This window comes from Bradysia coprophila, unplaced genomic scaffold, assembly GCF_014529535.1.
Source record: "Bradysia coprophila strain Holo2 unplaced genomic scaffold, BU_Bcop_v1 contig_248, whole genome shotgun sequence".
Lineage (NCBI taxonomy): Eukaryota > Metazoa > Arthropoda > Insecta > Diptera > Sciaridae > Bradysia > Bradysia coprophila.
The window spans coordinates 524,313-538,974 of NW_023503509.1; the positions used below are offsets into that span (position 1 = coordinate 524,313).

At 35.5% G+C, this 14,662-nt stretch overlaps 2 protein-coding genes across 2 annotated transcripts in view; both read left to right on the top strand.

The window, feature by feature from the left end:
* Positions 1-251: 251 nt before the first annotated feature.
* Positions 252-4,545, top strand: LOC119078220. Its single transcript, XM_037185681.1, has 7 exons — positions 252-415; positions 503-768; positions 2,729-2,844; positions 3,791-3,914; positions 4,068-4,141; positions 4,212-4,323; positions 4,384-4,545. The coding sequence occupies exons 1-7, from the start codon at positions 357-359 to the stop codon at positions 4,455-4,457; spliced, it is 825 nt and encodes a 274-aa protein (XP_037041576.1). The 5' UTR covers positions 252-356; the 3' UTR covers positions 4,458-4,545.
* A 6,049-nt stretch (positions 4,546-10,594) lies between these two features.
* The window catches only part of LOC119078221 (knirps-related protein), a 52,073-nt gene continuing 48,005 nt past the window's right edge, over positions 10,595-14,662 (top strand). The window contains exon 1 of the mRNA XM_037185682.1: positions 10,595-11,225. The gene's annotated coding sequence lies outside the window, so the exon portion shown is untranslated. The remainder of the gene's footprint in view (positions 11,226-14,662) is intronic.

Here is a 14,662-nt window from a genome sequence, read left to right on the forward strand (position 1 = left end):
ATGTTCCAATACAATAAAACACGTATTGATCAGTAGACTGCCACAGAATGCATTAAAAAATTGGTAACAAGAAAGCAGTTGCTTTTGTTTTAGACAAATTAAATAAATTTCATTAAATAGTCGATTTCCAACAAGTTTCATTAATTTTGTCGTCATTATCGATAACAGATGATTATTATCCATTCAAAAACTTCCGCGCTTTCAGTTTGATCAAAAATCGATTGCACAACCCTATTCCGTATGTTGTCGACGTTGTCACTCATTGACCTCATTCAACGTAATTTCGCTCAACGAGTTTTGTTTTCTGTACAAATTTATTGTGACTCCCGTGAAAGATTTGAAACTGCCTTGTCAACATGGATAACGAAATGAAGGAGAAGTTGGAGAAAGATGTTGATGACGGAATCGAAATACCGTAAGTAAATCAAATTTTGTAAATTTTTGAAACAAGAAATTTGAGGTTAGTTTGACTAGTTCACATTGATTTCTCTCTCCGTACCAGCGATGAGGAGATGTTTACGCACACAAATGAATTCTTTGAGGCTACATCGGAGATAATTGCTACGATGCGTGATGTAATGGATGATTCGGACAGAGACGGTATAGACGAACTGCTCGACCTGGAACGCGAACATATCGAAGATGAGCCCAACACAATTGACGATGTTACGGATCTGGGTGCAAAGTTTTTTAAACCAATACCAAGAGAAGTGATAGACGCTCGTATCGCTCCGCTGCTCGCTAATGCTCCTGAACCCACTATCACAGGTCAGTCGTTTGCAAAGTCGAGTCGTGGACTCAATTACTCACTGTATTCAGATTTGTATCGAAAACAATGTCTGTCCTACTCGAGTCTTGAATTATTGCACTTGAGGCGAAAAAGATTTATGTTTGAACGTTATGAAGGCATTCCCTTTGACGCCAATCTGAAAAATAAATTGTGGTGTCGGAGTCGGGACTCGAACCTAGTATTTCTTCGCTCATCCGAAAAAGTTCTAAGTCTCTACGTCACTACGAAATGCATATGAGAGATTTTTTTGAAAAACAGCCTACCGAAATCGGTCGCATTTTCCAGTGGACTTTTTTATATGTGCCTAGAAAAGTATTCGACCCTAGAAGCCAAAACCACTCTCAAAACGAGCCGTCAGAACAGTCAAATGTAACACAAACTACACTTCTCACTGATCAGTGACTTTGTAATTATCATTTTCATCGATTTATATTGTTTTTACAAAAATCCAACATGGCGGCCGACGGCCATTTTGTTAGGAGGTGGAATAGTTCGGCTGCTTTACATTCGTAAGTACCTTTCAAACAAAAAAAAATTCATGACATTCGGTCAAATTTTACTCGAGATATTAACAAAAAAACCTTCACTGTACGGCCGAGTAGCCACATATAAGCTCACTCCAAGAGACCTAGCTCACGCTCCGGTAAACCGAATTTCATAAACTTTTTTCCCGGATTGGTACGGTCAATACCTATCTAATAAAGCAAAATCTATCTATCTGCCACCCTGTACCTGGTTCACACCAAGGGGTCTAACTCACGAGTCGGTCATCCAATTTTCATAAACTTTTTTTTCGTCGATCGGTATTGTAAATACCTTTTATTTGACGTATCACTTACAAGTGTAACGTTTAAATGTCCGGAGATATCTTCGAAAAACGTTAAATCACTTATGGGGTCCCAGCTCGGGAGGGGTCGACCCAAAATCACCCATCTTCGAACTTAGCCTCACTATTTTGACTATCTTTCAGGGATTTTTTTTTTTTTGAAATCGGACTTGATTTACTCAAGATATTGACGTGACAGACGGACGGACAGACGGACAAAATTTTTATTGCGGATTCGTCATCTATGAACATAGACAAACACTTTGCCCCTACCGTCTGCTTCGAATTCCATCAATTACACACGGCATCGTAATCCTATAAGCCCCTTCGTACTTCGTACGGGGCTAAAAATTCTTCGAAGTTTGTGTGGCTGGTGTGAGATGATCAAAAACCAAAAACTTGCACTTTTCTTACAAAAGTTTCTCCAGTTACGCGAGCCGTACAGGGTCGTGTGGGGTGTCATTAGAAAGGTAATCACATGTACTATTGAGCCGAATAGGGACTTATTGGGTTTAAAATTCATCGACACTGAAATATGTGCAGTTGAAGTTTTCAACCGAAGACTAACACTGACTGAAATTTCTCGAGGTACACAAAATGTACATGGCCGTGTGGGGTATCATTTGAAAGGTAATTTAATGTGCTTTTGGCAAATAGGGTCTTATGAAGTTTGGATGCCTCTATGATGAAATATGTACACCTAACATTTCAACTTCTATTTCATCATAGATGCATTCAAACCACATAAGACCCTATTTGGCCAAAAGCACATTAAATTACCTGTCAAATGACACCCTACACGACCACACAAACTTCGAAGAATTTGTTTTGGCTTCGAGGGTCGAATACCTTTCTAGGCACCTATAAAAAAGTCCACTGGAAATGTGTCCGATTTCGGTAGGCTGTTTTTTAAAAGAATCCCTCTATATGTATCTTCAGACGTTTCTTGTCATGTTATTGCATCAATCAAGCACACACGCAGACACACACAAACCCTTGTAATCATTTTGTTTTTCGTTCTTAGCCTCCCAATCCTGTTTGCATACAATTGCTCGGGGTTTTTATCGTAGAATGCCTTCAATTGTAGAAATAAATGTTTTTAATGTTTTCAGAGGGGCACGTAGAAGAAGAAGAACACACTCGTTCGCCAGTCGACAATGATCCAAATGATCGCCGTCGAAGCGTAAAAGACGCAATAACCGTGAACGGACAGCATCTACATAATGAGGTTAGTCCCAATCATTTAATTTGTGTCTGACTGGACTGGTGGCCTCAGAATTTTCAATAGACAATTAAAGAAGAGGAGAATCTTGCTGTATGTGCAGCAAAGTCGCTCTTAACGCTGCACGAGATTTTCACGTATGAAACTGTAGAATTGTGTTTCTAGTAGAGCAGTCGGGCAGTTTACAGTGCACAAATGTGAAGCGAACGACTTTTGCTTCCATACCCACCGTTTGTTCCTCACACGTGACTAACAAAAGAGTTTTGCTTACACAATGTCAAGCTCATTAAAAAGCTATAAAAGCACGATGTACGATGTGAGACGACTGAAGCATGCACGTACACTTCGTTAAGTTTTTTCTACCGTTTCCAGCGACAATAAGTCTTCCGATAAGTGCAAAACACAACAATTTCGTTACTTCTATCGAAAATCGCTATTCACTTATTCATCAACTCGTTTACTTACCATCACATTATGAGTTTAATTTTGATAAAAAAAGACAGGTCCAAGGAGGACGTGCATATCGATTTCTTCATGGGTTCTCCCAGCAAATGTACTGTTCTCCGATGTAAACTCAGGACTTTTTTCCCAAAAAGTGAATATTTACATTCTATTCATGCAATGAGTTCTGCCGAAGTCTCGAAACAGACGAAAATTCTCCAAGCATTGCTTGGCTGCTTGGGAAGATTTCTGTTCCATGGATTTCTCATTAGGCAAGCCTGTACCACTATCCGATGTGGCTATTGTATTTTGTATATCACAGCAGTCACACATTGTCGTAAATCCAAATTAAACTGAATCATCACATTATGTTCTCATTTGATGTTAAGTACATCGAACTTCTCGACACTCCCAAATCAAATAGTTGTTGTGACATTTAAATTGTAGCTCTTATAACGACATGATAATAATCAATAAATTTGTTTTCAATTCAAATTCTTCCAAAATATAGAGTGAGAATGAGCTTCGAGAATCACGAGGTGTCCCGATTCCAGTACTAGTTCCTCCTGGTGGTGATGTTCCTGACGAAGACGTTCCAAGAGCAGCAGCAGAACCAGCAATCTTAGAGCTTAATGGTATGTACACGCTTTTAACTTGGACTAGGACCTATTCATGTAATGCTATTTGTATTTTGGCTAATCTAAGCAAATACTCCAGAGTTAAATTCCCGCGAAACTCATTTTTATCTGACGTTCACTTCTAATACTTCGTACTTTTTCACTGACTAGATCCTACTGCAGCAAATGCGGTCGGCCTCAATGTTCACCAATTATTTTCATCCAAATGTCCAGATTTCGATGAGGTAATCAATAGCGATCCCAATCATGATCAACACAAATGCATCCTACTGTGCTAATTTCTCCCTCAAATAGGTACTCGAAGCACAAATTCTCATTCGCGACGTTATGAATCACGTGCCCACTTCACGATTGTACGAACGGGAGACAGATGCCCGTTCATGCAAAGCATTTACGCTGTTCTGCTGTAAATACCCCATTTTGTCCACATCGTGTATTGTCGTTTAAATTTTTGCATTTTTAACAGTTATGTGGAGCCTCGATGTGTTTGCTGTGAATACGGATGAGGAAGACGGACGTATTACTGTATCAATGGCATAGTTATCTATTAACAACAATGTTTCGTGCTCGAAACGCAATGATTTTTGTATTTGTTTCGGAAATTTTTAATAAAATTTCCCGTTCCGCAGAGGAATGAAAATTATTTTAATTTAAGACAAAGCAATACAACTACAGTCCTAACAAAACTTCGTTCACGAACGGCAATATGAGGGTGGAAAAAGACTGCTTTGCACCTCTCCGGGTAATAAAGTCGTCCATTATTTTGTGAAAAAGTTAATGAAAGCCTCGATGGAAACTATTCCCTTCGTACAAATAGTTATTTGTCTGTCTGGAACGGTTTCCTACAACCTGTCTTTTAAAGGATTGAATTTGGTTCCGACGATTAAAATTGAAAGCTCAGAAATCATCGATAAAATGGTCCAAAAAAAAGCACGTTACTACCTGAGACCTACCTACCTACCTAAGATGTTCCACAGGCTGTGCCATCTGCTCACGACTTTGACGACAAAAACGAGCAGTGAATTTTTACTCAATTGAAAGTGTTTGTGTAAATCTGTTGCAAATACTTTCATATATCAAAAGAAGTAGTAGACTCGACCAACTTTGTTAATTAACATAATGACATTGATGAAATAACAGTGAAAAAATTGACTGCTGACAGTAGCAAAATACTTTAACAATGCAGCGGGTTGCCATTTCGCTCGGGTTGGAATTTCTTATTTTCTCCCAGAGGTAAACACAACGTTTTTTCGTTTGTCATGGTGTGGAAAACCGTTTTTCTACAACGAAACGAAAACGTCAATTCGCCATAAACAAAGTGATCGCTCAGTGGGAAATAACTTGAGAGAGTCGTCAACAGACCTCAATTTTTACGGGTGGAAAATAGGGTCGATCACATCGCACGCATGAAAAATTAGTTCACTTGAAAGTCTGTCTCTGCTGAGGGTTTGCATAACCATCAGTGTCTTATATACTTTGGACAGTAGTAATTTAATGACGGAATGTACTAGAACTGTAATTCAATTGTTCAAAAGTTAGGTTACATTTAACATTTAGGTTCCAGACCGCATTTCCATATAAAGTTCACCGTCGCTAGCAGGTTTTTGGCTCACCAGACAATATAATTTAGAGACATTTCTACATTACAAGCGTTGTTTTAAAACTATTTTCCTTCAAACATTTTGCGCGCCACACACAGCTCCAAGCATGAACATAGAAAATATTCGGGCATTGTATACATTGTTAATACGCCTGTGGCGAGATAAAAGGGAATGGTAGTTGGATATAGTGTTATGATGAAAGAGAAAGAAATATTTTGACAAGTACCCTAAGACAACTTATAACAGTCTATGCAATTCTCATATTCTTTTACATAAGAGCCAACTGTCATTATCATTCACATGTTCCTTCTATCTCGCCACAGGCGTACCAACTTTTCATTTCTTTATCAGTTACTTTCCGGTGAATTTAGTTTCGTTATGTTGCACACAAATTGAATTTGTTTCTGTCAAGTCTCTGAGTAGAATTCCATTGCATACAAACTTGGCAGGTGTAACCAATCTAGTCAAAAGATCATCAAATACGATGATGCCAACAATACCAAAATGAATTCAGGCTGAAAGTCATGATCCGTAACTTCTCTGATCCACTGAGAGTTCACATTACCTTCAGTGTTTGTATACTTTGGGAAGATCTATAATATGTCCATGTGCACTGATAAAGTTTCTTTTGAATGTTGTGTAAGCTTATAGTCAGTATGTAAATCCGCAAGCTGCAAAATGTTATCTAAACATTTACTGCGAGCTGTCCGATTTAATTAACTTTGACAATAATTTCGTTTCAAAGTCAATAAGCGAATTGTCTCATTAGCCACCCGAAAAACAATCGTTCACTCGTACTACGGTAAAAACCGTTCCACCTTGAGAATCGATTTTCGCTAATTTAATAATTATAATAATCGATTTAGCAACATTTTACTTAATTACGTGATTATATTATTTATCGATGTGATAGAAGTGTTCATTCAAATGTCTAATTGTTGTATTGGTATTATGCGATGGAAATGGTAAAGCGTGTAACGAACATTATCTTCGATAAAAATGAACTGAACCGTCATTAATTTTCATTTCTCATATGTTATGTTGAGGTACATATTTGTGTATACACACCGAAGAAGACTCGAATTAATTTAATGGTTGCGTTAAAATTACAAATGAAATTTAATGAGCAAAACCTGGCAAAAGTCAGGAGTCTCGTCTTTAATTTAATGATATGTTTTATACGAATAATATCTATTTTTCCGTTGAGTTTTGCTGCATATGAATTAAATATATACCTCTCTACCTTCGGTACTTATTACCTGTCCGATACCTGTATGTGTTATTTAAATGTCAATTAACATTGATTTTGTTTTTGTCCAGCAGACGATTTTCCATTCCGAAATTATGTTGAATTTGTACGTTATAAACGTAACCTAACCATCTATAAACTATCACTGTGGCTTGGTGGAAGAGTTTGAAACATTAATAAAATGATTGTCGTAACTCGTATAATTGGTATTTAAATTTGCCTGGAATGCATCAAAAGATATAAAAGCACTAAGATGACAACTAGAAAAAGGCTTGGTCAATATGAGAAAATGTTGACAATGCCACGAGCTCCAAGTAAGATTCGATCCCCGTTAAAAGTACGGAATTTTCAAAATCGACACTTTTTCTGTTTTGTGATTTACTGGCTTATTGTGTCTTTTGCATGTATTTTTATATGGAGAAATCAATAACTCAAGTAAAACATACAGAAAATGTGTCGGTTTTCAAAATTCCATGCGTATAACACAGAGGGAAATGGTTACATCGAGGGTTGTATGCATCGTTACAGTCTTGGAACATTATAGTGGTACAGAATAAAGACCTACAGAGTGGATAGGGAGATACAAGTTCCTTGTGTTCATAGGATGTGTGTGTATCTTGTAAAATGTGTGCTGAAACCGATGAAGTACAAGATTTTGTAACAATTTATGAATAAAAAAAAACTTTGATCAAGGGATGTAACAGATTTGGTGTACTTGATGACTTAAGAGAGGCCTTTACAAAATTAGTAGGAGTTATAGCACAACCTTGTTTATAGTTATTAAAAATCCACTACTTTTGTGTTTTTGTTACATATTCGTGAGAAGAACAGTAACTTACAGGAAAAATTTACATTGTCAACTGAGTGGTGCGGTGCTACAGCCAATTCTTTCAAATTTTTGCTTGCAGTTATCATGGTTGTGCGTGATTTGCAAAGAATACAAGCACATTCACTACTTTTGAAGACTCTTGAATATTTGAAAAATGTACTTTTTCATCCGTGCGGCGTGAATAACCTTATTTATGTACAGCAGTGCGATCAAAGTAGTGCGTAAATGGATATTCGTATATGTATTCACGCACTAGTGCGTAAATTGTCGATTGTAAAAAATGAAGATCCCACAACTGTACATTAAATCTTGTTGCTATCACGTTAGTAAATGATGGTTTTGCGCATACGATGTGTTCACATCTATTGCGCAAAACATCCCATTTACTAACTAGTTAGCAAAATAGCTACTTCAGCACTCAAATGCTGTGAAAAATGACAATTTGTTGAGGCTATCTCTGTTCACATTTCGGGTAGGAAAATTTTTATTTTCTCACCTCTTGCTTCCATAGCGCAAACAAGTTTTTTTCTCTTTGCAAGTATATCACACACGGATGAAATAGTGTTTTACATAAAAAGATGAAAAGTAGAGTGGACGTGGGAATTTTGTTGATCCGAAAACGAGACATTTCATCAATTTATCCCGAGTTATGTAATGGATTTTACATGCTGAGGGCGTTGAAAGTAGTGCTTGAAACATGAAAAGTACGGTTTTCGTGCAAATTGAGGCACTCGCTTTGCCCTGGCCGCCAACCTGCCTTGTTGGAATTTTCTATTTTCTCCCCTTGGTAAATAAATAACCAGCAGAAAATAGTTCGAAAATTCCGTTAGTCCACTGGTAGAATGTTTAGTTATCAGCATTTTTCTTCGTATTTTTAATTATAATTCCCAACCCCAACTTTCAGCATGCGGTTACCTCTCGCCGAACGAAAATCATGGCGTATTGACCGCACTTACTGTCCATTCATAATTTCTTTGCAAGGATTCAGGCAGTAATTTATGCATAATCATAAAAAAACGAGAAACGTAAATGTGTGCGTGTGCAACGGGCAGACCATTGTATAAAGATAATCCTTCCTCTTTGTTTTCCGTTCAACGGATATCGAAAATTGTTTCAACACTACTACTAGCCAACTAAAAAGTACCCACAAAACAAAGTACTTTCCTGTCACTCAAACTAATTTACTCATTCAGTTTATCATCGCAACGAAATGAGCACAAAACTTATACTGAAACTGAATTCATTGGGTTCCTTTCCTTTAGCTTTGCTGACTTTAAACGAGAAATGACTTCTGTCATTCATGTTGCATTGGTCATCGAAAGGTTGTCATAAAACGATAAAAATTAGTGCTTACTGTTTAGTGAACGAACGTGTCAATTTTTTTAAAAACCCAAAACCCAAAATAAATGTTTTAGGATATAGGAGCAGTTGGTCTTTTGTCTTTATTGCCGATTAACTTTACAGCTTTTCTAGAACATGCACTAATTTTGATTGATTCTATCTCGTTAATCCTTTACCAGCATGAATGACGAACAATGTTTGTATGTACCTCATTCATAAAATTGATGTTTACGGTCGGTCGACATGACCGCGCAGACAGTAAATACTTAAGCTTGAAAATGGTTTTTGCAAATTTGGTGTCGTAAAATGGAATTACTTCGGAATATGATTGTGTGAAGATGTTGAAAAAAGGAAATGCCGGTCGGCATTCATCCTTCTTTTTGGTGAAAGTTGCGCAATTTTGTTTTTTTTCTTTTCTTGGGAAGATCATAAAACTTAGGTAGCGTTCAAATCAAAGATTTGTGCCATTTTTTTAGTGAAAAACCATCATGCAAGGGCCCGGTAGTCGTTTCTAAAATCGTAGTAGTGTGGGTTGATTCATGACAGCCGGTGTCGTTGTGAGTGGGTTTTACAATTTTCGATACTAAATCGATGAAAAAACCGTTGTAGACCAGCGACATTTTCTTATAGGTTGTGTTTAGGGTAGTTGTATGTTAGACCACATTCCACATTTATAAAAGCATGGATTCTGCCACTAGTGTGACAATCCACTAGTTCTACGTTAACGCGTGTATTATGCTATGAAACCATCAGCGTAATGTGAGCCTAAAGTGGCAAAATGTATGTTAAAACTATTGAAGTACAAGATTTTGTATTTCTAAAAATGGTGGGATGGAAAGAAGTAACAGACTTAATGACTTCACCGTGTAAAGTTAAGTTTAAGTGATCACATTTTATAGTTGTCTGGCAAAAATTATAAGCTTCGGCTAATATCCAGTCTATAAAACCGTCTAAATGCAAATTTTAGTTTTATATTTCAGACCAAAGGACCGCTTTATATTACGTAATGCAAAAAAAACTATCTGCAACCATCATCGGCAGTCGTAAAATTAATTTCATTTTCCGAGTAAATCCAGATTTTCTAAGTAAAATCACCAAAAAAATGTTCAATTAAAATTCTTGCAAAATGAATCCCTTTTTTTACAAGGATCCTCACTCAGTTTAACATTCTGCACTAAACCCTAATTTTTATTACTATCCTTAACCGAACACACCACCGTGCTGTACTGTTGCTAGTCTTAGTTGTTTATCTTATTATTGTATATCATTAACTAAAGAAAAACTTCAAATAAACTGGAGAAAAAAAACTGCATAAATATCAAACATTGTACAACACTTTTACAATAACAACACAACGGTAGACTTTGTAGATTCAGAGAGGAGAAGAAGAACAAAAAATTCTGCTAAAAAACATAATAATTTCCAACAACAATTTAACATTTAAATGACAATAATCAATGAGATGGAAAATGAATTCATGCGAAACAAAATCATAACACATCTGTTTTTGTGTTTCGATTTTTTTTCGTTTTGTTTTTTGGTAGGGTATAGTCACACCTCATTTCTAATAGTGTACCGAAGCGGTGACTCCACCTATACAGGTGCGAAGCGCTCCGATTGGTCGGCACCCGATATCCCCACCATCAGTTTATTTGTCGTCACCGTTGGATGATCTTGATCACGGGTACCTTGTGGTGCAGAGAGTTCGTACGTTCGTTCTTTTCGACTTCGTGTTTAGTCTTTTATTATGCGCGCATTTGATAAGTAGAGATATTTTGTGAGTCAGTTTCTTATGATCTATAAAACACCTGTTGTGATATATTCGAAATTGTGTTGCGTATATTGTGTGCTATAATTTTGGTACCCGTAATTTATTTGTTTTTGGTGCGCGACAGTGCTTGCGGTTTTTCTATTGTTTATTTTTTTTATTGTTGTTACATTTGTGGTATTTATCGATTTACACATATGCGAATAACTCGACGAATTATACATCTAGATATATTACGAAACATTCGTATCTAGTGGTGAATTATTTCTGTCAAACAAATATTGACCAAAATTTAAAAAAAAAAACCAACCGAACAAACAAGAGATAATTAGTGCTAATAACTATTTGCCGTTGTATATTATATGTATATATGTTGTGCATATGAATGTGAATTATCTCGAATTGCTATAAACTGACATCAACAAGAAAACAAACAACGAAAATCAAAAATATTTTTTTTTGTCGAGCAGTGAAACCAGAGTGGATATTTTCGGATTTTACAAATAATATCCCTGGCAAGGTAAATACAATTTTAATTTTTAATTTCGATCAGTACGGTCAACAAGAATTTTAGTCGTTCACAATAACTGAACAAAAGATTCATCCATTGTCACCAGTGCTATTCATATAAATAAGTTTGAAAGCAATGCTCTGTCTAGCCACAGAGCATTGTCAAAAGTCAATGTTTTGACATTTTTTTTTTCAATTGTATTGACAACGTGTGGTGGTGTTTGTTAAATTGCGATGACCAGCACTTTGACTTTTGACTCAGTGAAAGGATATTTTAACGAATAATTTGAATTTTTTACCCTTGCATTTTCTTGCAAGATGTTTGCTGTTTGAAAAATATTTTCTGTCTCTTGATTGCAACTTCGGTCGCAGACCCATTTCTTTACCGATGTTGTATCCGTTGGTTTTAAGTTTTGCAAAATAAGGTCAAAATAAGGAAAAGAAACCACAGGCAATCTCATACCAGTCATCGGCTCTAGCAATAGTAGCAATCTGATGAATTAAATTTATCGTAGCTGTTACAAAACAGTTGCTTGTTTTGTTGATTCCTTGCCAAATATTCAACGGATCGCTAAATAAACAAATTTGTTACTTTTAACGACATTTTTAAGTGCATCCACAAAATCATTTAAATCTACTAATTCTTTTGATTGAAGTGTTCAAAAATAATTCATTTACTTCATTTGTTTTGACACACATTTTGCGTTATAAGTGTAAGAATAATGGCTAGAGCTCATTTTTATCGTTGCTGTCGATAACAGGTGACCATCTAACGTTTGGCTTTTCTATTTGGTCGTTAATAATAGCCAGGAACACTTGAAACTGACTAAACGTGACGTTCAAGTCATTTTCGTGCTTTATTTACTTATACGTAGGAGCTACATTGCAAGGTTAACTGGAGGCTTAACCATATGTTCCACTACAGTGGAATTTATTTAAATCTTCTTGCTCTACATTCTAGATACTGGCCACAGGCGTATCCATAACCCTTACAAGTGTCCTAAAAAAATCTCATTCAAAATTATAGATAATCTTCAGGGACGTTTAAAATGCCATTCACGTTAAAGAAAATTAAATGGATGAACGAAACATTTAACGAGACTTAGTGAAGTAACGTCTCAAAGTATACAGAAACTTTAAGATGATCTAATATGACGCTTTTTATTTGTGAGTTGAAGAAACGTCAAACCAGTGAAATTCTCTTTAACATAATTTGGTTGACAAAAGAAGTTCTGTCTGTTCTTAAAATGAATTGATCCCTAGCTTCGTCCCTTAATGTTTTAAATTTTAAAATTCATATGCAACACAGAAACTTACATTTAACGAAGGATGTAAATAATCCTGATTTTACCTGTGATAGGAAGTGACAAATTTATCATCTGTTTGTAGATGTATTAGTATATGACTCTTCGTGGAACTGACAACTTCTAAGACACTTGGTATTTTTACAAGAAAATCTAACTTGACGATCATTTTGTGGCTTGTGCAAAGTTAGATCTTTCTTTTAAAAATACCAACTGTCCCAGAAGTGGACAGCCAGTGGAGTGACCATAAATCGAGTCTACTACTTCATTTGACTTTAGTGTTTTTTTTTCAATAAATTATTAGCAAAATCTTTTACTTCATTAGTCTGAACACTTATTTTGCTATATAAGAAGCATGAGGCAGAGTTTGACACTTATTTTTGTCGTCGGAATAGTTAACAGATGAAACATTTTTCCAAACAACATGTTCGATACTTGTGCCTGTAATAAGGTTATTCAATTGTGCCATGCAAAAGCACAAATCGCAGGTAACGAAGTCAAAAATACACGTGAAAAGCTATCATTTCTAAATTGTTTGTGATTATAGCTTGGCGAACTTAATGCTAAAATAATGCTAAAAATTCAATTGTTAAACTTTATCGTTTCATAGTTTCCTCTACTTCTATTTTCCATCGTTAGATAATAGTGTTAACAGTCAAGTCTTGATGCGCTAGAATGCATTAATTTAGAAATATGTTCAAGTCATCATCTCGATGTAATAAACTCCCCAGACACAATTTACAATTAATAAAATGTTTACTTGACCGGAAATAAATTCACACCGCCTTTTCAAGTTGTTCCTTTGTCAATACAACAAACGATTACCAAACATTATCACATGCAATCATAGAGTGCATTTTTAATGCATATCTCTCCACTTATATGCAGTTTCATATTAGTTAATTATGATTTGCTTTTATGAAAAAAATAAATAAAATTTTTTAAATCTTATTATTGTTGTGGTTGGTTGGTTGGTTGGTGGAGGTACACAGCATTATTAAACAATAATAATTGTGAATTTCAAAATAGTTCATTGTTTTCCAACCTAGACAAAGAATATCTGTTTTGAAGTTGAGGACATTCACACTGTTGTCCCTGAATATGTTTATTATTTAAGTGCATTATTTATGCACAGATTAAGTGTGCATTTCCATTTATATTTTGTTTCTTATTAAGCCTAGAATTGTTAAAAGCAAAGAATAAAACGGAAATAGTTCACCAAGTTATTAATGCAGACATGTTACGTACACATATTCGTGTACTACTCTATCCAATTAACAATTAATTGTAAAAAATATGGTACAACTCTACCAGCAATTAAATGTTTCGCATTAAATAAAGTAGCTGTGTAGCGTACCCGGTAAAATGGATGTTGCATTTTGTCTAATTTGTATATTAGCGAACCAGTACCCATACATTATGCGAAATGTTAAAATGACAAGAAAGAAATTTTATCGAAGAGCCATGTAAAACATGTAAAAATAATAAAATAAATAAATTCTAAACCTGATCCCAATAAAACACGCTGATAATATAATGTGCAGCATCGAAGTGCTGTGGCAATACAGTTTTTTTTTCGTTTTCGTCGTCTTCTCTTATCCAATTCAGAAGTGAAATTCTAAATGGAATTTGCGAAAGTTTTATCGGTAACCGATTAACCACTCTACTATAATATACTCTATAAAGATGCCGTCCATAATTCTTGTATTACAGCCAGAGAAGAAGAAAAAAATAATTTCTATTTAAATTTCCAAAGTTGTTGCGTGTGAATTTTCTCTACGGAAAAATTTTAAAAACTCTCAATATCGGTAGTTCTATTCCTGTATATACCCATAGTATATACCTCGATATACAAACCGCATCATCATCATCATCATCGACTAACAACACTATAACTCTTCGAAAAAGCATCTGAAAATGTATAAATAGGTGTGCTGTGTGTGTATATGCTATGCTATGCATATTATAAAACCAACGTGTCGATAGTTTAAAGTGTGTACTCAAAAGATACAAAACGGTACTGATCAGCAGCAGCTCTCTATGCCATTATACACATTATAATGTTTATCAAAAAGGCGAAGGCGTTAAATCAGTTCTATTCCCACGAACTATATGATTATGAGGTGCACATTAGATTGTTTTA

Coding starts and splice junctions, on each gene's coding strand:
- LOC119078220 (XM_037185681.1), top strand. CDS start 357: ATGGATAACGAAATGAAGGAGAAGTTGGAGAAAGATGTTGATGACGGA. Junction 416..502: donor GATGACGGAATCGAAATACC/GTAAGTAAATCA, acceptor TCTCCGTACCAG/CGATGAGGAGATGTTTACGC. Junction 4,142..4,211: donor AATGTCCAGATTTCGATGAG/GTAATCAATAGC, acceptor TCCCTCAAATAG/GTACTCGAAGCACAAATTCT.